The sequence below is a fragment of the Meles meles genome, chromosome 6 (genome assembly GCF_922984935.1).
Source record: "Meles meles chromosome 6, mMelMel3.1 paternal haplotype, whole genome shotgun sequence".
NCBI classification, from domain to species: Eukaryota; Metazoa; Chordata; class Mammalia; order Carnivora; family Mustelidae; genus Meles; species Meles meles.
Window position 1 is genome coordinate 56,620,090 of NC_060071.1, and position 25,267 is coordinate 56,645,356.

Here is a 25,267-nt window from a genome sequence, read left to right on the forward strand (position 1 = left end):
AAATTTTTAGTGCCCCTAGAGAAATTAATACTGGTCTCAGTATTGCTCTTCTCTGAGACAACAGTCGGTCACTCTCCTGTGCAACTAATTAGCTTATTTCCCATTATGAAGAATCTAATACAGATTTAGTCTTTGAGAGAAGATTATGTAGAGAAATTAAGACAAAGCTCTCTGAATTTCTCTTCTCCGAAAAATGTACATCATGTGGCTGAACAGGCAGATAGGAAAGATGCTTTTGAATTATAAAACCACACCTGTAATGATTGTGCCCCTCTCCCTAACCCACTTAATTCTGCTTTGGTGTCTGTTCTTCTGTAAAATATTTGTGTCAAAAGTTTTCTTTTATTGAAAATATTTTTGTCCTTTTATCCTGTACCATTACTCTCCTATTCTCAAATTTCAATCATTGCATTGCATTGACTTATCAAATCAATTCTACACACACAAATATATCCTTTGATATGTTTAATCTGTCTCCATAATATGAAGATTTTCCAAGATTCATTTGTTTCTGACCTTTGTGCTCTTCAACTGTTTAAACTTTTTTCACAGTGTGAAACAGATACCTGTCTTCAACTATTCCCACCCTGTTTGAGAACGAAATTCTGTTTTAAACAAGAGGCAGGAAGTCTCAATTCTTCATCTCCAGGATTCTGGTGTGGTTCCCTCTCCTTCAGTATTACCTCCCTCCACATTTGAAGGAACCAGGCAATGCCTAGTCTGAGAGGCTATTCTCAGAGTCAGAAAGCTTCTGGCCCCATACCAGGGGATGGTACAGAGGAACTGATAACTGTAAGTTCTGAGATGGTACTCTCAATTCAAGGACTGACCAGGTTGTGTGAAGAAACAAGTAAAAGGGGTTAGGAAGAGAAATTCCCAATGGCAGAAAAAATATATCTGGGGAAGGGAAGCCTATTTTATTTTAAATGAAATTTTTAAAAAGCTCAGGGTTGAATATGGCACTTCCAATTAGGTTAAAGTGATCCTTTCAAATATAAATAATTCTAGTCTTTTCATGACTTTATTAAGCAGGCATTATTGAGGAAGACAATTGGACTGGAAGTTAGACTGACTTCTAGTTCTGGCTCTGAGAATGTATCGCTGTGAATACACTGGCTAGACATTTACCTTCACAGGATTGACTCTCTACCCGTAGAATGAAGTAACTGAATAAGATTCTCTCAAAGTTCTTTCCCACTTCTATACAAACATATAATTCTGATCATATTGTTTAATATGTATCTATATTTCTTGCTTAAAGATGGGTCTCCCCAGGCCCCAAATAACTGAAAAATATTATATCTCCAACAGGAATGATACCAAACTCAATGGAGTCTTGGCTTCTGAATTCCTGAGAGCTTCACAAAGTCACCAGGGTTTTCTAAAAAGTCAGAGAAACAAGTGTGTGGTCTTTTACTCCAGACAAGCTCTCTTAAGTCATCAGGACTTCCTCATCAATGATACATGGTAATTCCAGGTGTTTATAACAGAATGGGTGGAAATTTCTTCACTCAGCTAAATACTCACTTTTCAATATGTATAATCTTCTTAATATGTATAATCTTCTTAAAACCAGGAAGTACAAGCTTGTGGAGAAGATATGATTAAATTCAATTTTTTCTCTATATATTTGGAAGGGCTACTGTTTTAGTTCTTATATGAATAAGTTAATACCTACTTCTAGGAAATTCATTCATTACATATTTCCTGGACTTATTCTATGTGCCAGCCACTGTTTTAGGCAGGTGATACAGTGTTAGACAAAGCAGAAAGGGTGCCTATATCAAAAACTTTAATTTTGTATTTGTGAAAAGCATATAAATACTAGAATTAGTGTAAGTAAAATAGTGCCTGAAGGCTACACGAATGCTTTTGATCAGTTACTTCCTAATTTTTTAGTGGTGACCTGTCAATTTGCTGAACTACCCTCTCCATTCTACCAAACCTCACTGCCACACCCATGATTCACATGCTCCAAGTAACTTGTCTTTATATCAGTGTCCAGTTCCCCTACAGCTTTACTATTGCTTTCCATCCTTTCAGTCAAAAGATACCTAAACCGTGATGCAGCAACGTCTTCTTAGGAACATCACCAAAGGCAAGGGAAGTAAGGGCAAAAATGAACTCTTGGGATTTCATCAAGATCAAAAGCTTTTTGCACAGCAAAGGAAACAGTTAACAAAACCAAAAGACAACTGACAGAATGGGAGAAGATATTTGCAAATGACATATCAGATAAAGGGCTAGTGTCCAAAATCTATAAAGAACTTAGCAAACTCAACACCCAAAGAACAAATAATCCAATCAAGAAATGGGCAGAAGACATGAACAGACATTTCTGCAAAGAAGACATCCAGATGGCCAACAGACACATGAAAAAGTGCCCCACATGACTCAGCATCAGAGAAATGCAAATCAAAACCAAAATGAGATATCACCTCACACCAGTCAGAATGGCTAAAATTAACAAGTCAGGAAATGACAGATGCTGGTGAGGATGCGGAGAAAGTGGAACCCTCCTACACTGTTGGTGGGAATGCAAGCTGGTGCAACCACTCTGGAAAGCAGCATGGAGGTTCCTCAAAATGCTGAAAATAGAACTACCCTATGGCCCAGCCATTGCACTACTGGGTATTTACCCTAAAGACACAAATGTCGTGATCTGAAGGGGCACGTGCACCCAAATGTTTATAGCAGCAATGTCTACAATAGCCAAACTATGGAAAGAACCTAGATGTCCATCAACAGATGAATGGATCAAGAAGATGTGGTATATATACACAATGGAATACTATGCAGCCATCAAAAGAAATGAAATCTTGCCATTTGTGACAACGTGGATGGAACTAGAGGGTATCATGCTTAGTTAAATTAGTCAATTGGAGAAAGATAACTATCATATGGTCTCCCTGATATGAGGACATGGAGATGCAACATGGGGGGTTAGGGGGGGTAGGAGAAGAATAAATGAAACAAGATGGGATTGGGAGGGAGACAAACCATAAGTGACTCTTAATCTCACAAAACAAACTGAGGGTTGCTGGGGGGAGGGGGTTTGGGAGAGGGGGGTGGGGTTATGGACATTGGGGAGGGTATGTGCTATCGTGAGTGCTGTGAAGTGTGTAAACCTGGTGATTCACAGACCTGTACCCCTGGGGATAAAAATATATTATATGTTTATAAAAAAATAAAAAATTAATAAAAATTTTTTAAAAAGATACCTAAAGTGTGAATGAAAACCCAAATAAAATTCACCCTCAGGTGTTTGTAATTTATCAATGTGTTTTGGTTTAAACTTGCTCAGGCAACATATGCCTTTTTTGGTTATCATTTTATCTTCCTTATTTGTCTTTTAGGAATTTTTTGTAGGATTTTCTTATTCCTTTTCCTATTCATCACTTTACTTTCTCACTCTCTTTCCAATACATCTTCATTCTTCCCCTTTATGTGTTCTTCCTGCTTGTCCTTTATACATGCTACTGATTCTGATTTCACCACATTGATTACACACAATTCCATATTTTGCATTGTAATTGTCCATGTTATAATAATTAAATTTTATGAATAGATTAAATTATTTGTTACAAATGGAAGGTTGGAGTCCTTAGACTAATAGCCTCATGTAGTTTGGGATTTTCTTGTTTACAAAAATTATCACTCAAACTCCAAGACGAACATCATTTCAGTAGTACTAGACTAACAGTAATGGGAATTCCCAAATCTGACAAATTAATTCAGAGATTTTAATGTATTTTATAAGATAAAACTCCCACTTTTATGATAAGATCCTTAAGTATTGGGTTTACATGTTTTATCTTAGCCTCACGTGATCTCAAGAAGTCATTATTCTTTAGCTTCAACTTTATTTCTCCAAACTGAATTTGATGATGAGCTTGGAAAGTCACCAAACACATTCCCTTCAGCAGGTAGAAGATATTGCCATGAATTTCTTCCATGAAATAAGGATGACCTTTTAACTCTATAATGCTTCCCAGATTCAACTCCCCCCCACACACAAAGGATTATGCCCTTTTAATTTAGATGATTTAAATATGAATAAATGTCCGGTGATGGCAGTATGAATGAATTGGTAAAGCACGGTTTACAGAGAAAATGTTAGAAAGACTATTTAGAACATGTAGGTAAGAGAAGGTAGAAGACGATGTAAAAATGGAGAGGTAGCAAAAATAATTTCATATATATGGAATATATATGGAAATAGGAAAATATGAAATAGGAAAAATAATAGTGGAAATAGGAAAATAATAAAACCTACTTGTGTCCATCTGCTATATTCCCACAACACTGTTTTTTCTATCCCATTTGCACTTCATTGTCTCCATTTATTTGACCATTTATTTCACCTCTCTTAATATTTGCTAAGTATATCCTGACATTACTAACCTTGCTCACTCTGAACTGGGTGGGACCACCAGAACTTCTACTTTCTTTCTGTTTATTTCATGGTTAGCATAATTCATTACAAATGGCCAACCCTAGTCAAACTGAAGCAGGGGAGATGCTCTGTCAATTATCTGGATAGAAATGCCCCCCCCAAATTCCAACTTAATGACAGTTTTATATAAATGACAAGAAGCTTAATCAGGACCCTTTAGTTACTAAGCTATATCCACTCCCCACACAAACCCACACACACACCTTAATAATCACATCTATGAATCAATTTCTGGCAGTTTATGAAGATGGCTGATTAAGCAAAAGAACTATTAGAGTGTTACTTCCTCAGTTAATTTGTCATCCAATAATTATGAGTCAATCCTTGTTTTCAAACATTCTTAATAAAGCATTCCGTGAACTCTCCATCCACTTTGATTTTTTTTAAGATTTATTTGTTTGTTTTAGAGAGTGAGAGACCATCAGCAGGGGTGGGGCAGAGGAAGAAGGCGAGTGAGGGAATCTCAAGTTGACTCCACGCTGTGCACAGAGCCTGATGTGGGGCTCCATTTCACGACCCTGAGATGAAACCAAGAGTAGAACACTCAACAAAAATAAATCACTCAGGTGTCCCTTTGATGTTTTTATCAAAAAACAAAGTACGTATACCAAATAATATTTCCAATCTAAAGAGATTTTTTAATTCTAAAAACATCAGAATCAATTACTGCTATTTAAAATATTGACTATGCAATTTATTTACCTTTTTGCACTTAATATTCTAGAGAAAAATCTTCCTAGTGCTACTATAAACTCTTTTATAAACATTTGTTTTAGTAACTGTATTACATTCCATTATATGCAAATATTGTAACAGACTTAAAACTAATGTTTGGCATTTAAATTGTTCAGTTTTTCCACTGCAGAATGTAATGAATATTTCTGTGCCAGAAACTTTTTCTGTCAAATAGAACTCCATAAGGAGTACCATTGCACCAAATGATAAGGATCAAGGTTCCTGATACATAATTCAAAATGTTTTCTTTAATGCTTGAATCAGACTGTATTTTCCCCAGCAATGTATGAAGATATCTATTTCATTGAGGCTTCCCGGTTTTGATAATAACTACAAAATTTTTTCTAATTTAATAGGAAACTAATATATATTTTATCTTATTTCTTTGATTGTAAGGAAGAAATGAATATACCTACACACAGAGTTGACATTTGTGAATTCTCTCTTGATATCAATTATGTCTAGTATGTTTTGAAAGTTTTACTGAATAGTTTGATCTCTTTTTTTATATTATAAAGATACAAACATTTTGTCTCTCTATTACATTTCAATTATAAGTATGATTTATGTGTTTCCTTTGGAGCAAATTGTTTTTAAGGACTTATGAGAAATAGACTTCAGAAGTGTCTTAACTATTGTTATGTTAACTGTTACTATTCTATACTCATTTCTAATTTTTGTTTATTATTCTTTTAAAAGGTCTATTTTTTGTTTTATGTACACTCTTCTAATTTTCTAGGAGTCAATACATATTATTTTTGTTTTTAATTTTTGTTATTTTCTTTTACCAAAATTCCTTGAGTTTAATTTGTACATCCATTTCTAACTTCTTAAGTTGTCTGATTACTCCATGTGCTTGAATAAATAAGGACAATTTAATGCAATAGATGGCCTCTGAGTGCAGCTTTGGTCATACTACCAAATCCATACCCTGGGTTCCCATTATGTTGTGAATAATTTTCTATCAATTAAATAAAAAAGATCCATCAATAACCAATTTAAATTATCAACATTTAACACATAGTTTTTAGTGCCTTGAAGCTGATCTTTCTTTCATTTCTTTGAGGTCACTTCAGAGTCTTCTGTTCCTTATAATTCAATGGACCAAGTAAATAGCTCTGTGGTAACTGAGTTTGTGTTACTGGGACTTGCACAATCCTTGCGAATGTAGGTTTTCCTTTTTCTTTCCTTCTCTTTGTTCTATGTGAGAATTATCTTGGGAAACCTCTTCATTATGTTAACAGTGATTTTGTATTTTCATTTACACAACCTATCACTCACTCATTAACCTGGGTTTTCCATCCACCACAGTTCCTAGGATGATCTCTGATCTTTTCAGTGGTTCCAAAATCATTTCCTTCCACAACTGCATGGTACAAATATTCTTTATTCATGTCATGGGTGGAGTTGAGATAGTAGAGCTCATAGCCATGTCATATGACAGGTAAACAGCAATTTGCAAGCCTCTCCACTATCTAACTACTATGAATCCCAAAATGTGCATGCTTTCGATAGTAGCTGCTTGGATCACTGGGTGACTCATGCTGTGTCTCAGTTTGTTTTTGTCATAAATTTACCTTTCTGTGGCCCTAATAATGTGGGGAGCTTTAATTGTGATTTCCCTAGGGTTATTAAACTTGCATGTATGGACACTTACAAACTGGAATTTGTGGTTACTGCCAACAGTGGCTTCATATCCATGAGCACCTTCTTTTTCTTAATTGTATCATACATCTTTATACTGATCACTGTCAGACAACGTTCTTCAAAAGATTTATCCAAAGCATTCATCACTCTGTCAGCTCAAATCACTGTAGTCATTTTGGTTTTTGTTCCATGCATGTTTCTCTACATGTGGCCTTTCCCCACCAAGTCAATGGATACATTTTTTGCCATCATGGACTTAGCCATCACTCTCATATTAAATCCTGCCACCCATACTTTAAGGAACAGAGATATGAAGGGGGAAATGAGAAGGCTAAGTTAAAGAGTTGTAAGTTCTAGGGAAATTCCATAGCAAACTTCATTGTTAAGAGCACAAGATGAATTTCATGAACTGTCAGGACCCTTATGACCACCACAAACACTATGGATTAAGGATAGTTTCGTTACTGCCCTTAAAAAACTGAGAACTCTACATAAAGGAGGTATTAAATCAATGAACTTCACTTTCAAATAGAGCTGCAGGTATTTCTGTTAAGTATGAAAAGTAAAGTATTATATATTACTTCCTACCTACAATACTAAGTCATCATCAATGAGTACATTCAGTTTTCATGTGTTTTTTTCTCTATGTAAATACATTCATGTACATATGGTTGAAATTTATTTATCAATATCTTCATATTGATTTTAACCATTGCTAGAAATCAATATTTCTTATGGAAATTTTGTGGATCCAATGGATAAAATGTGAGTTAATTCAAACCAGCACCCATTAAAAGTCAAGAAAGAAATATTTCTCATCCTAATTATATTTTATGTTAGATAAATAGGCAGGCAACACTATGCTACAATTCCTAAGAATTGTTTACCATCTTTAATTCTCAAAGTATTTTGTACAATGTTACTTTAGAAATACACTCTACTATTTTACATAATGCAAAATTTGTCTATATTCCATTTTTTTCAACAGATTTCTGTCATTCTTGCAGTCTTCCTCAAAGAATTCCTTGATTCACCCTAAAACAGTATCTATAATTATCAAAGTATTTCAAGGATGTTATAACCTACAGAAAATCATCCAACTCAGATCTCACCTTAGGTTTATGTAATAAACCTTTACGTAGGCCAGGGTGCTTAGGACAAAGAAGATGGCTGACATCTTTACTTTTCCAAGTAAAATCATCCAACTCAGATCTCACCTTAGGTTTATGTAATAAACCTTTACGTAGGCCAGGGTGCTTAGGACAAAGAAGATGGCTGACATCTTTACTTTTCCAAGTAAAATTTGGAAAGTCTGATGAGTCAAGGAGCACAACAGAGAAATAAGTTGTCTGCATCCAAATGCCTGAATTAAAAAACATTAATTGTGGTGATTCAACTCAGTTGTAACTGCTGAATTATAATTAAAGGTGTTCAAAAAAAAACAATAAAAAATAAGTGATACTTATTTTTATGGGTCAAGGTATTTTCCTCTATATTTTATCTAAAAGAGGTAATAAATGCTATATGCTATTCTCTTTGTATAGTATCTAAAGCATTATTGTTTATTGTCTACTTAATCCATCTGGATTTTAATATCAGCCTTTTTAAAATTAACATATAATGTATTATTAGCCCAGGAGTACACTTCTGTGAATCTCCAGGTTTACACACTTCACAGCACTCAACATAGTGCGTACCCTCCCCAATGTCAATAATCCCCTTACACTCTCCCTACTCCCCTCCTCCTGGCCACTCTCAGCTTGTTTTCTGAGATTAAAAGTCTCTTATGGTTTGTCTCCCTCCCAATCCCATCTTGCTTCACTTATTCTTTTCCTTCCCCCCCCCAAACCCCCCACGTTGCATCTCCACTTCCTCATATCAGGGAGATCATATGATAGTTGTCTTTCTCTGATTGACTTATTTCGCTAAGCATAATACCCTCTAGTTCCATTCACGTCATCACAAATGGCAAGATTTCATTTCTTTTTTTTTGTTTGTTTTTATTTATTTGTTTATTTTCTTTTTCTGTTTATTTATTTGTTTATTTTCTTTTTTAAAAAATTTTTTTATTTGTTTATTTACAGCATAACAGTGTTCACTGTTTTGGCATCACACCCAGTGCTCCATGCAGTACATGCCCTCCCTATTACCCACCACCTTGTTCCTCAACCTCCCACCCCCCCCCCGGCCCTTCAAAACCCTCTGATTGTTTTTCAGAGTCCATAGTCTCTCATGGTTCATCTCCCCTTCCAGTTTCCCTCAACTCTCTCTCCTCTCCATCTCCCCATGTCCTCCATGTTATTTGTTATGCTCCACAAATAAGTAAGACCATATGATACATGACTCTCTCTGCTTGACTTATTTCGCTCAGAATAATTTCTTCCAGTCCCGTCCATGTTGCTACAAAAGTTGGGTATTCATCCTTTCTGATGGAGGCATAATACTCCATTGTGTATATGTACCACATCTTCCTTATCCATTTGTCCATTGAAGGGCATCTTGGTTCTTCCCACAGTTTGGCGACTGTAGCCATTGCTGCAATAAAATTGGGGTACAGATGGCCCTTCTTTTCACTACATCTGTATCTTTGGGGTAAATACCCAGCAGGGCAATTGCAGGGTCATAGGGAAGCTCTATTCTTAATTTCTTGAGGAATCTCCACACTGTTCTCCAAAGTGGCTGCACTAACTTGCATTCCCACCAACAGTGTAAGAGGGTTCCCTTTTCTCCACATCCTCTCCAACACACGTTGTTTCCTGTCTTGCTAATTTTGGCCATTCTAACTGGTGTCAGGTGGTATCTCAATGTGGTTTTAATTTGAATCTCCCTGATGGCTAGTGATGATGAACATTTTTTCATGTGTCTGATAGCCATTTGTATGTCTTCGTTGGAGAAGTGTCTGTTCATATCTTCTGCCCATTTTTTGATATGATTATCTGTTTTGAGTGTGTTGAGTTTGAGAAGTTCTTTATAGATTCTGGATATCAACCTTTTGTCTGTACTGTCATTTGCAAATATCTTCTCCCATTCCGTGGGTTGCCTTTGTTTTGTTGACTGTTTCCTTTGCTGTGCAGAAGCTTTTGATCTTGATGAAGTCCCAAAAGTTCATTTTTGCTTTTGTTTCCTTGGCCTTTGGAGACATATCTGGAAAGAAGTTGCTGTGGCTGATATCGAAGAGGTTACTGCCTATGTTCTCCTCTAGGATTCTGATAGATTCCTGTCTCACGTTGAGGTCTTTTATCCATTTCGAGTTTATCTTTGTGTACGGTGTAAGAGAATGGTCGAGTTTCATTCTTCTACATATCGCTGTCCAGTTTTCCCAGCACCATTTATTGAAGACTGTCTTTTTTCCATTGAATAGTTTTTCCTGTTTTGTCGAAGATTATTTCATCATAGAGTTGAGGGTCCATATCTGGGCTCTCCACTCTGTTCCACTGCTCTATGTGTCTGTTTTTATGCCAGTACCACGCTGTCTTGGTGATCACACCTTTGTAGTAAAGCTTGAAATCAGGTAACGTGATGCCGCCAGTTTTGTTTTTGTTTTTCAACATATCCTTAGCAATTCGGGGTCTCTTCTGATTCCATACAAATTTTAGGATTGTTTGCTCCAGCTCTTTGAAAAATACCTGTGGAATTTTGATCGGAATGGCATTAAAAGTATAGATTGCTCTAGGCAGTATAGACATTTTAACAATGTTTATTCTTCCAATCCAAGAGCATGGAACGCTCTCCCATCTTTTTGTGTCTTCTTCAATTTCTTTCGTGCGTGTTCTGTAGTTCCTCGAGTACAGGTCCTTTACCTCTTTGGTTAGGTTTATTCCCAGGTATCTTATGGTTCTTCGTGCTATAGTCAATGGAATCGATTCTCTAATTTTCCTTACTGTATTTTCATTGTTAGTGTATAAGAAAGCCACTGATTTCTGTACATTGACTTTGTATCCTGCCACGTTACTGAATTGCTGTATGAGTTCTAGTAGTTTGGGGGTGGAGTCTTTGCGGTTTTCCATATAAAGAATCATGTCATCTGCGAAGAGAGAGTTTGACTTCTTCCTTGCAAATTTGGATACCTTTTATTTCTCTTTGTTGTCTGATTGCCATTGCTAGGACTTCTAATACTATGTTGCACAAGAGTGGTGAGAGTGGGCACCCTTGTCGTGTTCCTGATCTCAACGGGTACAGCTCTTTCTGGTATACACAAAGCTTCTCTTCTTAGTTAACTAGTATGAGGTTATTTTGAGGTGGTTTCTGCATCACATTAATAAGTATCAAAATAAAACAAGTCCATATTTTAAGAGTTAGTGGCCAGGGATTTATTTTTATTCATTTTTCCCATCCTTATTAAGGTTTGATGACAAATAAAAATTGTACACATTAAGTTGTACAACGTGTTGATTTGATCTATGTATACATTGTGAAATGATTACCTCCCAATCAGTTAATTACCATATCCATTACCTCCTTCTCTCCTTCTTATGTAAGAACACCTGAAATCTACCCTCTTAGAAAATTTCAAATATACATCATTATTAATGATAGTCACCATGGTGTACATTAAGTCTAAGGGACTTACTAATTTAACAACTAAAAGCTTATACTCTAACCAATATCTCCCTTTCACCACACCTCCTGGCCCCTAATAACAACCATTCTATTCTCTTGATAGTCTTATTTTTTTTAGATTCTGTATATAAGTGAGATCAGGGAATACTTGTCTTTATGTGTTAGAGTGGACATGGGATTGTGGATATCTTTTTGAGATAGTGATTTTTATTTCATTTGGATATATATCCAGGAGTGGGATTTGCTAGATCATATGGTAGTTCTATTTTTAATTTTTTGAGGGCTCTCCATACTATTTTCCTTATCTTCCTGCTAACAGTGTACAAGGGCTCCCTCTCTTTCCACATTCTTGCCACCACTTGTTATCTTTTGATAATAGTTGCCTTTTTGTTTTGTTGAGTGTTTCCTTTGCTGTGCAGAAGCTGGGTTTTGCTTTTTTATCCATTCTGATACCCTGTGTCTTTTGATTGGGGCATTTAGCCCATTTACAATCAGGGTAACTATTGAGAGATATGAATTTAGTGCCATTGTATTGCCTGTAAGGTGGCTATTACTGTATATTTCCCTGTTCCTTTCTGGTCTACTGCTTTTAGGGTCTCTCTTTGCTTAGAGGACCCCTTTCAATATTTCCTATGGAGTTGATTTGGTGTTTACAAATTTTTTTAGTTTTTGTTTTCCTAAAAACTTTTTATCTCTCCTTCTATTTTCTTTTTTTCCCTTCAATCCTTTTTATTTTTAATTTTTCCCCCATTTTATTTATTTTTTTAGTGTAACAGTATTCATTGTTTTTGCACAACACCCAGTGCTCCATGCAAAACGTGCCCTCCCCATTACCCACCACCTGTTCCACCAACCTCCCACCCCTGACCCTTCAAAACCCTCAGGTTGTTTTCCAGAGTCCATAGTCTCTTATGGTTCGCCTCCCCTTTCAAAATTTTTTTTTAATAAACATATAATGTATTTTTATCCCCAGGGGTACAGGTCTGTGAATCGCCAGGTTTACACACTTCACAGCACTCACGATAGCACATACCCTCCCCAATGTCCATAGCCCCCTCCCCCTCTCCCAATCCCACCTCCCCCCAGCAACCCCCAGTTTGTTTTGTGAGATTAAGAGTCATTTATGGTTTGTCTCCCTCCCAATCCCATCTTGTTTCATTTATTCTTCTCCTATCCCCCTACCCCCCCATGTTGCTTCTCCATGTCCTCATATCAGGGAGATCATATGATAGTTGTCTTTCTCCGATTGACTTATTTCACTAAGCATGATACGCTCTAGTTCCATCCACGTCGTTGTAAATGGCAAGATTTCGTTTCTTTTGATGGCTGCATAGTATTCCATTGTGTATATATATCACATCTTCTTGATCCATTCATCTGTTGATGGACATCTAGGTTCTTTCCATAGTTTGGCTATTGTAGACATTGCTGCTATAAACATTCGGGTGCACGTGCCCCTTCAGATCACTACGTTTGTATCTTTAGGGTAAATACCCAGGAGTGCAATGGCTGGGTCATAGGGTAGTTCTATTTTCAACATTTTGAGGAACCTCCATGCTGTTTTCCAGAGTGGTTGCACCAGCTTGCATTCCCACCAACAGTGGAGGAGGGTTCCCCTTTCTCCACATCCTCGCCAGCATCTGTCATTTCCTGACTTATTAATTTTAGCCATTCTGGCTGGTGTGAGGTGATATCTCATTGTGGTTTTGATTTGTATTTCCCTGATGCCGAGTGACGGGAAGCATTTTTTCATGTGTCTGTTGGCCATCTGGATGTCTTCTTTGCAGAAATGTCTGTTCATGTCCTCTGCCCATTTCTTGATTGGATTGTTTGTTCTTTGGGTGTTGAGTTTGCTAAGTTCCTTATAGATTTTGGATACTAGCCCTTTATCTGATATGTCGTTTGCAAATATCTTCTCCCATTCTGTCAGTTGTCTTTTGGTTTTGTTAACTGTTTCCTTTGCTGTGCAAAAGCTTTTGATCTTGATGAAATCCCAACAGTTCATTTTTGCCCTTGCTTCCCTTGCCTTTGCCTTTGTTCCTAGGAAGATGTTGCTACGGCTGAGGTCGAAGAGGTTGCTGCCTGCATTCTCCTCAAGGATTTTGATGGATTCCTTTCTCACATTGAGGTCCTTCATCCATTTGGAGTCTATTTTCGTGTGTGGTGTAAGGAAGTGGTCCAATTTCATTTTTCTGCATGTGGCTGTCCAATTTTCCCAGCACCATTTATTGAAGAGGCTGTCTTTTTTCCATTGGACATTCTTTCCTGCTTTGTCGAAGATTAGTTGACCATAGAGTTGAGGGTCGATTTCTGGGCTCTCTATTCTGTTCCACTGATCTATGTGTCTGTTTTTGTGCCAGTACCATGCTGTCTTGATGATGACAGCTTTGTAATAGAGCTTGAAGTCCGGAATTGTGATGCCACCAACTTTGGCTTTCTTTTTCAATATTCCTTTGGGTATTCGAGGTCTTTTCTGGTTCCATATAAATTTTAGGATTATTTGTTCCATTTCTTTGAAAAAAATGGATGGTATTTTGATAGGGATTGCATTAAATGTGTAGATTGCTTTAGGTAGCATAGACATTTTCACAATATTTATTCTTCCAATCCAGGAGCATGGAACATTTTTCCATTTCTTTGTGTCTTCCTCAATTTCTTTCATGAGTACTTTATAATTTTCTGTGTATAGATTCTTAGCCTCTTTGGTTAGGTTTATTCCTAGGTAACTTATAGTTTTGGGTGCAATTGTAAATGGGATTGACTCCTTAATTTCTCTTTCTTCTGTCTTGTTGTTGGTGTACAGAAATGCAACTGATTTCTGTGCATTGATTTTATATCCTGACACTTTACTGAATTCCTGTACAAGTTCTAGCAGTTTTGGAGAGGAGTCTTTTGGGTTTTCCACATATAGTATCATATCATCTGCGAAGAGTGATAGTTTGACTTCTTCTTTACCAATTTGGATGCCTTTAATTTCTTTTTGTTGTCTGATTGCTGAGGCTAGGACTTCTAGTACTATGTTGAATAGCAGTGGTGATAATGGACATCCCTGTCGTGTTCCTGACCTTAGCGGAAAAGCTTTCAGTTTTTCTCCATTGAGAATGATATTTGCAGTGGGTTTTTCATAGATGGCTTTGATAATATTGAGGTATGTGCCCTCTATCCCTACACTTTGAAGAGTTTTTTTTTTTTAAGATTTTATTTATTTATTTGACAGAGAGAGAGATCACAAGTAGGCAGAGAGGCAGGCAGAGAGAGAGGAGGAAGCAGGCTCCCCGTGGAGCAGAGAGCCCGATGCGGGGCTCGATCCCAGGACCCTGAGATCATGACCTGAGCCGAAGGCAGCGGCTTAATCCACTGAGCCACCCAGGCGCCCCTGAAGAGTTTTGATCAGGAAGGGATGCTGTACTTTGTCAAATGCTTTTTCAGCATCTATTGAGAGTATCATATGGTTCTTGTTCTTTCTTTTATTAATGTGTTCTCTCACATTGATTGATTTGCGGATGTTGAACCAACCCTGCAGCCCTGGAATAAATCCCACTTGATCATGGTGAATAATCCTTTTAATCTACTGTTGAATCCTATTGGCTAGTATTTTGGCGAGAATTTTTGCGTCTGTGTTCATCAAGGATATTGGTCTGTAGTTCTCTTTTTTGGTGGGATCCTTGTCTGGTTTTGGGATCAAGGTGATGCTGGCCTCATAAAATGAGTTTGGAAGTTTTCCTTCCGTTTCTATTTTTTGGAACAGTATGATAATGAAAACACAACAGTTCAAAATCTGTGGGACACAGCAAAGGCAGTCCTGAGAGGAAAATATATAGCGCACAAGCCTTTCTCAAGAAACAAGAAAGGTCTCAAGTACACAACCTAACCCTACACGTAAAGGAGCTGGAGAAAGAACAAGAAAGAAACCCTAAACCCAGCAGGAGAAGAGAAATCATAAAGATCAGAGCAGAAATCAATGAAATAGAAACCAAAAAAACAATAGAACAAATCAATGAAACTAGGAGCTGGTTCTTGGAAAGAATCAATAAGATTGATAAACCCCTGGCCAGACTCATCAAAAAGAAAAGAGAAAGGACCCAAATCAATAAAATCATGAATGAAAGAGGAGAGATCACAACTAACACCAAAGAAATACAGACAATTATAAGAACATACTATGAGCAACTCTACGCCAACAAATTGGCCAATCTGGAAGAAATGGATGCATTCCTAGAGACATATAAACTACCACAACTGAACCAGGAAGAAATAGAAAACCTGAACAGGCCCATAACCAGTAAGGAGATTGAAACAGTCATCAAAAATCTCCAATCTCGGGGGGCCTGGGTGGCTCAGTGGATTAAGCCACTGCCTTCGGCCTTGGGCTCAGGTCATGATCTCAGGGTCCTGGGATCGAGCCCTGCATCGGGCTCTCTGCTCCACAGGGAGCCTGCTTCCTCCTCTCTCTCTGCCTGCCTCTCTGCTGACTTGTGATCTCTCTCTCTGTCAAATGAATAAATAAAATCTTAAAAAAAAAAAATCTCCAATCTCCTTCTATTTTCAATGATAGCCTAGCTGGATATAGTATTTCTGGCTGCATGTTTTTCTCATTTAGTGCTCTGAATATATCATGCCAGTTCTTTCTGGCCTGCTAGGTCTCTGTGAATAAGTCTTTTGCCAATCTACTGTTTTTACCATTGTATGTTACAGACTTCTTGTCCCGGGCTGCTTTCAGGATTTTCTCTTTGTTGCTAAGACTTGTAAATTTTACTATTAGATGACAGGTGTGGACCTATTCTTATTGATTTTGAGGGGGGTTCGCTGTGCCTCCTGGATTTTGATGTTTGTTCCCTTTGCCACATTAGGGAAATTTGCTACAATAAATCTCTCCAATATACCTTCTGTTCCCCTCTCTCTTTCTTCTTCTGGAATCCCAATTATTCTAATGTTGTTTTGTCTTATGGTATCACTTATCTCTCAAATTCTCCTCTTGTGGTACAGTAGTTATTTGTCTCTCTTTTGCTCAGCTTCTTTATTCTCTGTCATTTGGTCTTCTATATTACTAATTCTCTCTTCTGCATCATTTATCCTAGCAGAAAGAGCCTCCATTTTTTTTATTGCACCTACCTCAGTAATAGCTTGTTTTGATTTCAGCGTGGTTAGATTTTAGTTCTTTTATTTCTCCAGAAAGGGCTTTGATTTCTCCAGACAGGGTTTCTCTATTATCTTCCATGTCTTTTTCGAGCCCAGCTATCACTGAAAATCGTCATTCTGAATTCTAGATCTGATATATTACCAATGTCCATATTGATTAGGTCCCTGGCCTTTGGTACAGCCTCTTGTTCTTTTTTTTTTTATGGGGAGTTTTTATCCAGATAAGAATATATGAGGGAGTGAATAAAATACCAAAAGGGTGGCAAAGACCCCAGCAAAATGTGCTTTAACCAAATCAGAAGAGATCCCACACTGTGGGGGAAAGAAAGGGGGTAAAAAGAAGTTCAGGGAAAAAAATTAAAAACAGAAAAAAATATATAAAAGAAAAAATATATATATTAGACTGGTGAATAGAACAGGGTCACGCACTTAATTTTGGGAGCATTTTGGTCTCTTAGAAGATACTGCCTCCCCAAGTGTTTAAGAATGAAAAACATAGGGCTCCTGGGTGGCTCAGTGGGTTAAAGCCTCTGCCTTCAGCTCGGGTCATGATCTCAGGGTCCAGGGATCGAGCCCCGCATTGGGCTCTCTGCTCAGCAGGGAGCCTGCTTTACTCTCTCTCTCTCTCTGCCTGCCTCTCTGCCTACTTGTGTTCTCTGTCTGTCAAATAAATAAATAAAATCTTTAAAAAAAAGAATGAAAAACATATATAAGGGTAAATACAAGGAAGGGATGGAATATGATAAAAAGATGAATTTTTTTTTTAATTTCTAAAAAAGGAGTTGATAAGATAAGTTGGTTGGGAGAATAAAGAAAAAGAAAGTGGAGAGAATTTGCTCAGACTGGAGACTAGAACAAAGCTCTGCTAGACTTAGGGTATATTTTGATCTATTAGAAGAAGCTGTATCCCAAATTTTTTTAGAAGAAAAAACCCTATGTGTATACAAAAAATAAAGTTATATACAATGAAGGATAAAATATGACTATAATAATGAATGTTCAAAAAAGATTTTTTTGAAAGTTATTGCTAAGATAAACTAGTTAAAAATGTTGAAAGAGGAAAGGGTAAAAGTTAAAAAAAATTAACAGAAGGAAAAAATAAAAAAATATTAACTTTGCAAGACTGAAGAATCATGGGGAAAAAGCCATGAATTCCATGCTTTGCTTTCTCCTCCTCTGGAATTCTGCTGTTCTCTTTGGTAAGTGAACTTGGTTGTGGCTGGATTTCTTGCTGATCTTCTTGGGGAGGGATGTGTTGTAGTGATTTTCAAGTGTCTTTGCCCGAGGCGGAATTGCACCATCCTTACCAGGGGCCATGCTAAGTAGTTCGCTCAGGTTCACTTTCGGGAGTTTTTGTTCCCTGAACTCTTTCCACAGAGTTCTGGAGGACAGGAATGAAAATGGCGGCCTCCTAATCTCCAGCCCAGAGGAGCTTGGGGCCCCACTCCTCAGTGTACCCTCAGAGAAAAGTGCTCAATCACTCCCGTCTCCCTGGCCTCCAACTGCACTCCGAGCTCACTCAGCCTGTGACCAAGCATCTGTCTCTGGCACACAGCCCCCTGTGGAGTCTCCAAACCCCACAGATCCTTGCACTCTTCCAGGGGAGTCTCCCCAGGTCTTGTGGGGTCCCCACTAACAGAGCAGTGGCCTGTGCCATGGATCAGAATTTAAGGTACCCCAAATTGAGAGCTCACTCCTCAGCTCCATTTCTGTAGCTGGCTTCCCTGCTCTAATACCTGTGACCTCACGGAAACTGAGACCATGCTGTCCCTGCGTGGGCTTCACCCTGGTTTAGCCTCTGGAGCGATGTCCCTCAGAGGAGCAGACTTTTAAAAGTTAAGATTTTGTACTCCGTTGCTCTGCCACTTGCTGGGAGCCAGCCCCTCTGCCATGGTCTATCTTCCCGTCGCTTTGGATTCGTTTCTCCACCAGTCCTACCTTTCAGAAAGTGGTCCGTTTTCTGTTTCTAGAATTGCTACTCTTCTTCTCTTCAATCTCCTGTTGGATTTGTAGCTATTCTGAACGGTTTGATAAGCTATCTAACTGATCTCCTGCTACCTGATGTCATCTCAGCCTGCTACTTCTCCACCATCTTGACTCCTCCCTCCAGATTTTAATATCAGAACTTTATCTTGTTGCTTTCACTATGACTCTTTAAAAAAAAAGAAAAGTCACTTTTAACAGAGAAAGACAAATACTATATGATATCACTTATTGGTGAAATCTCAAACACAAAACAAATAAAAACAAACTGACTCTTAGAGAAGAAAACCTGGCGGATGCCACAGGGCAGATGGGTGGAGTATGGGAGAAATAAAGGAGATTCATAATACAAACATCCAATTTAAAGTAAGTTGGTCACAGAGATAAAAAGTATAGCATATGGAATAAAGTCAGTAATAGTGTAATAATGTTGTGTGTTGACAGACAATGGCTACACTTAGTGTGCTGAGCACTGAGTAAGGTACAGAACTGTCAAATCAATGTTTTATACATTTGAAAGTAACATTACATTGTATGTCGACTATATTGGAATATAAAGAGAATTAAAGGAAATGTAGATATAAGCAAATAAACTTTCATTTGCACAGAAAAACAAAATCACCCTTAGATTCAGTGTGGTACTAGAAATACCTAAGAAAGCTGAGAAATTGTGACAACAGCCCCTGACTCAAGAAGATTCCATGTGTATCCTCAAGGGAAAAACCTGTGAGACTATATGACTTAGTCTCATCACTCAGACTTCAGGATGGCTATGTCCAGATCTCCTCACTTGCCTCCAGTCAAGTCATAAATGGCTTTTAACCAAGTAACTTACTAAGGAACACCAATCAGACACACTTTATTCTCTTGGAAATGCTTTGCTTCAAGACAAAGTGCAAAAAGGAAAATCTGTACTCTTCCGTGCTCTGAAAATTGTTGCAGTCTCTTCCAGATATGAAGGAGGTAGGTGGAATGATGAAAGTGAAGTATATTAGCAGAACTAACCACAATGTAGCATTTTATTGACAATGAGATGCTTCTATTAGTAAGAACCCATTTGGAAGAATTCAATTGCATGTGCATCTTCAAGAAAAATGGAAGGATCCTCTGAGGTCAGATCAAATATTTAGAAGAGTTAGTATGACTAGTAACAAGGATTGTCCTAGGTGTGTTATAAAACTTAGTATATGTTATACAAGTGTTCTGTTTAGTCCCTCTGAGTCTTTGAGGCTAATCTCTTCTTTCCTTTCTATTTAATGATCCCTTTTCCATATACCCAGAAGCAGTGTTCTCTTACCCACCTCTTTCCCTCCTTCCTACAATACAATCGGGTTTGGGATATTTCTTTCACATACAGCTGTTAATCATATTTCTAGAGTTATGGAATTTTGCCTTTGAGAGCTTTTGGTCCAATGAGCTTATTTGTAAACAAGAAAACTAAGACTTCAAGATTCTGAATCACATACTAAAATCACACAGTAACTTTGTACTAAAACCCCCAAGTCTCCTGACTTCAGTCTCAGTGAAACTTATGGGTATTTGAGGTATTTTTCTTTAAACAGGGGTAAAAGATATTTAGGACAAATATAACGCCCTTGGTGTTGAATTTTAAGTTTAATCTAGTACATAGGGAAAGATTTTTTTTTAATTTATTTATTTTTTCAGCATAACAGTATTCATTGTTTTTGCACAACACCCAGTGCTCCATGAAATACATGCCCTCTCTATTACCCACCACTTGTTCCTCCAACCTCCCACCCCAGACCCTTCAAAACCTTCAGGTTGTTTTTCAGAGTCCATAGTCTCTTATGCTTTGCCTCCCTTCCAATTTTTTTTATAAACATATAATGTATTTTTATCCCCAGGGGTACAGGTCTGTGAATCGCCAGGTTTACACACTTCACAGCACTCATGATAGCACATACACTCCCCAATGTCCATAACTCCCTCCCCCTCTCCCAACCCCACCTCCCCCCAGCAAACCCCAGTTTGTTTTGTGAGATTAAGAGTCATTTATGGTTTGTCTCCCTCCCAATCCCATCTTGTTTCATTTATTCTTCTCCTATCCCCCTAACCCCCCATGTTGCATCTCCATGTCCTCATATCAGGGAGATCATATGATAGTTGTCTTTCTCTGATTGACTTATTTCACTAAGCATGATACCCTCTAGTTCCATCCATGTCGTCGCAAATGGCAAGATTTCATTTCTTTTGATGGCTGCATAGTATTCCATTGTGTATATATACCACATCTTCTTTATCCATTCATCTGTTGATGGACATCTAGGTTCTTTCCATAGTTGATTTTTTAATTCATTTGTAGCTGGCTCTTCATGAATGCTACAGCCAATGTCAAAGACTCTGGAGAACTTCTTCAACAAATAGAATGTTTAATTTAGAATCAACAGAATTCTTCTCAAACTCCTTGAGCCATTTTGAAGAATCAGATATAAGCTTTGAAAGGATTACAGAGGTAGCAGGTCCCCTTTAACTGAGAATCTACCATCATCACTCACTCCTCCATAGCATACACTCGGGAAATAAGACGTCTTAACTCAGTGAGCAAGAAATTCCTCTTGTGAGGAGCAGCATATATGAATTCTTGTTACCACGGTATAAAGTCTTTTCACTGCAGAAGAGAAACCACTAGTCAGCTATCACCCTTGATATATTTCATATGGAGATGTGAGTATCGAGTTTGTCCTCTCAGTGAAATGAAATGGTTGCAGTACATAAGTAATTACCAAAGTTCCATTATAAGTTGCATACTTTGATTCTTAAGAACCATCTTAACCAATCAGTCACATCAGAAATGATCTGACAACAGGAATCCCTTCCTCTCTGTTGTCAATGATCACTATGATTGTATTTATTACTGTGCTAAGCAGGAAGGAAGAGAGGGGTTATGCTTGTTTTATTGTTTGACTTCTTTTTATACATGGAAATAAAATTAGAATTGCTAAATTCATACAGAACTTTGAAAACAGTAATAGGGAGCACTAGTGGATAGGGCTAAGTAATGGAATTGGGATATAGAAGAGAAAAGTGTAATTTCCAAAGGGAATGCAATATCCATGATTAGGGAAATGTTGAAAAGAAATACTACTACTCCCCAAAAAAATTGGTAAAAATAACACACTATACTTTCAAGCCTCCTTATGATCCATCTATTTCCACAATCACTCAGAATAAAATCATTTACATTATTTTTTTTAAATCTCCCACATCTTGTTGACAAATGTCCTGTTCTTACTACCTTAACAATGGCTATTATGCATAGACTACTCACTAATTGTTAGAAATTTGTATTAAACAATTGCACATAATTCTTCAACAGTTCTGTGCTGTACTCATAATAAAACACCTTAGCAGGCATTCCAGAATCCTTTTTCAATTTTATCTCCTACTAAACTCTTTCAAATTATCTCTCATGTGAATTTTTTAATTTTTTTTCCAGTGTAACAGTATTTATTGTTTTTGCACCACACTCAGTGCTCCATGCAATACGTGCCCTCCCTATTACCCACCACCTGGTTTCCCCCAACCTCTCACCCCCGACCCCTTCAAGACCCTCAGGTTGTTTTTCAGAGTCCATAGTCTCTCATTGTTCACCTCACCTTCCAATTTCCCACAACTCCCTTCTCCTCTCCATCTCCCCATGTCCTCCATGTTATTTGTTATGCTCTCCAAATAAGTGAAACCATATGATAATTGACTCTCTCTCTGTGACTTATTTCACTCAACATAATCTCTTCCAGTCTCCTCCATGTTGCTACAAAAGTTGGGTATTCGTCCTTTCTGATGGAGGCATAATACTCCATAGTGTATATGTACCACATCTCATGCGATTTTTTTGCATTTTTCTCACTTTTCATTTCACCACTGAATCACCGTTTATTATTTCCCTGTTATTTTTATTCCATTTTTCATCTTTAATTTTATTTTGGGCTAATTTTTTTCTTCTAAGCACTTCCATATCACTAAATGGTAAGTATGAATTCCATTCTCTATAAGGCCTCATACCTGCTTTTCTAGAATCTTCATTTATTTTAACTTCTCCTAAGACTGGATCTCTACATCTGTTTTAGCTCTCACGTTTCTATCTAAGCTTCTGAGAACCAAGAAAATTATTTTGGAATTCTGTCCCTCACTCATACCCTATAGAGTATTAGATTAGTGGGCATGTTGAGAATTTTTAATCCAGTACATTCATTCTAGAGATGGGAAAACAGAAGAACAGGGAGCTGCAATTCAATCATCTTGTTATGATTGTTATTTCTAGAATACAAGTAAAATCCATTAATGATTATTGGGGAGCCAGGGTTTCTTTATGAATCAGAAGATGATAAATCTTACTGCTAATAGTTGTCTAAATCTATTGTGCACTCACTAAATACAAAAATTGTCCAAAAAACTTTGCTTTTACTATTTCATTTGAAATTCATAATAACCATAAGAATTGAATATAATTAGTATCCACATTTGTAAAAATGGTAAAAATAAGACATAAGTTGGGACCTTAAAATGTCCATGGATTACATTCAAACTTATGCATTACAAATTGCCTCACATAGCTAAACTGTGAATAAGGATTTGTCTTAGTTTGTTGGAGAGATTTCCAATGACCAAAATATAAAATTATCATGATGGGCTACAAAACCTCTAAGAGGACTTTTTCAAAAATGGATGTCATAAAATGTTGCTCTAAATGTAAAGATCGTATAATATTGCATTTACTTAAGAGCTAAGTGAATGGTTACAGAATATAAACTGTTTTGGAGCTCAAGGAAAAGGAGCTAAATGTAAGCTGAGGGTACAGACTTAATCTGGTAGAGAGAGCAGCATGAACAAAGGTATTTTACTAGGATAAGCTTAGCATAAATGGAAATACTAAATAGACTTGAATAACTGGACTATAAGGCATCATCAAGAAAAGATTGTAGGATAAAATGGTAGGTTTATATTGTGTGCATTTTGAAAGTGTTTGTGTGTTAAACCATAGAAAGTCATTATGTGAGTGAGCAGAATAGTACAAAATGAGACTTTGAATTGGAATCTAATAATTCGGACTTCCTTCTTACTCTATTCTCCAATGTAACTACAGAGGCTGTTTCCTGGAATGAATCAATAAGTGACACAAATTACTCCTTGGTCACAGAGTTCATATTTCTGGGACTCTCCAATTCTCAGGAATTGCAGATTTTCCTATTTGTGTTCTCTTTTGTATTCTATATAGGAATTGTGTGTGGAAACCTTCTTATTGTCATAACTGTGGCCTCTGACTCCCACCTTCACTCCCCCATGTACTTCCTGCTGGCTAACCTCTCACTCACTGACCTGTGTCTGTCTTCTGTCACAGCCCCCAAGATGATTGCTGACTTTTTCAGTAAACACAAAGTCATCTCTTTCAAGGGCTGCCTTGCTCAGATAATTCTCCTTCACTTTTTTGGTGGGAGTGAGTTGGTGATCCTTATAGCCATGGCCTTTGACAGATATATAGCAATCTGTAACTCCCTTCACTACACAACAGTTATGTGTGGCAATGTATGTGTTGGCCTTGTGGAAGCTGCATGGGGAACTGGTTTCCTCCATTCAGTGAGCCAGTTGGCCTTTGCAGTGAACTTACTTTCTGTCATCCCAATGAGGTTGACAGCTTTTATTGTGACCTACCTACAGTTATCAAACTTGCTTGTACAGACACCTACAGGTTGGATATCATGGTCATTGCTAACAGTGGTGTGCTCACTGTGTGTTCTTTTGTTTTCCGAATCATCTCCTATGTTATCATCCTAGTGACCATCCAACAACGCCCTGCACACCAGTCATCCAAGGCCCTGTCCACTTTGACTGCTCACATCATAGTAGTTCTTTTGCTTTTTGGACCATGTATCTTCATTTATACCTGGCCGTTCTCCATCAAGTCATTAGATAAATCCCTTACTGTGTTTTATTCTGTGGTCACTCCTCTCTTGAACCCAATTATATACACACTGAGGAACAAGGACATGAAGACGGCAATGAAATGGTTGAGAAAATGGAATGTGAACTCTAGGGAAAAGTCTTAGATCTCTGTAACTGTAAGACTAATCTTAGACAATGACGTAGCAAAGTTGGTGAATTATTTAGTAAACCTCATGAAAATCTTAGCTTCCATTTCCATATCCTTTAGTAATACTCTAAGAGCTTTCACATATACCCTCTCAATTTATCCTTTGACAATTGTGCATTTTATATTTTTGGATACAGATAACATGTTGATATGCTTTCTAAATATTATCTCACTAATCCTCAGAACAATGACAAAAATCTGTTAATATTTGTATGCTCCTGTGACTACCTAAGCAGTCCTGAGCATAATATACAGGGAAAGACAGAAACTAGCCTGATTTATAATTTTTTTACATTTTACTTAGCTCATTTTCCCTAAAAACATCAAGGAAGCAACTGCCACACACCTCACTCAAAAAATATCATTAGTGATCAGAGTATTTATCAGCTAACTTTTAAGAGGTTTAGAAAAGAAACTCTTTACACTGTAACAGTCCATAGTTCCTCTCCAATCACTAGAGCAACCCATAATCCATGAGTTCATCATCAGGAGTGACAGGAAGAAGGAGTCTGCCTAATGGGCACTTAACATCCTGTGCATACAACAAAAGCTCATATGCAGTAAAAGGTACATAGAAGGATCCAAGTCTCTCAACAGGTGGGCACAAAGAACATCATTTTGGTCCATCCATGTAATTT

At 37.4% G+C, this 25,267-nt stretch overlaps 1 protein-coding gene and 1 pseudogene across 1 annotated transcript; both read left to right on the plus strand.

Annotated features, from left to right (window-relative positions):
* The first annotated feature begins 6,290 nt into the window (after positions 1–6,290).
* LOC123944898 lies at positions 6,291–7,178 on the plus strand (annotated as a pseudogene).
* A 12,043-nt stretch (positions 7,179–19,221) lies between these two features.
* LOC123943579 (olfactory receptor 4F5-like) lies at positions 19,222–24,585 on the plus strand. Its single transcript, XM_046007849.1, is given in 5 exon segments — positions 19,222–19,246; positions 19,409–19,483; positions 19,801–19,877; positions 23,615–24,143; positions 24,146–24,585. Coding segments are annotated over 5 exon segments (1,146 nt in total).
* The last annotated feature ends 682 nt before the right edge of the window (positions 24,586–25,267 follow it).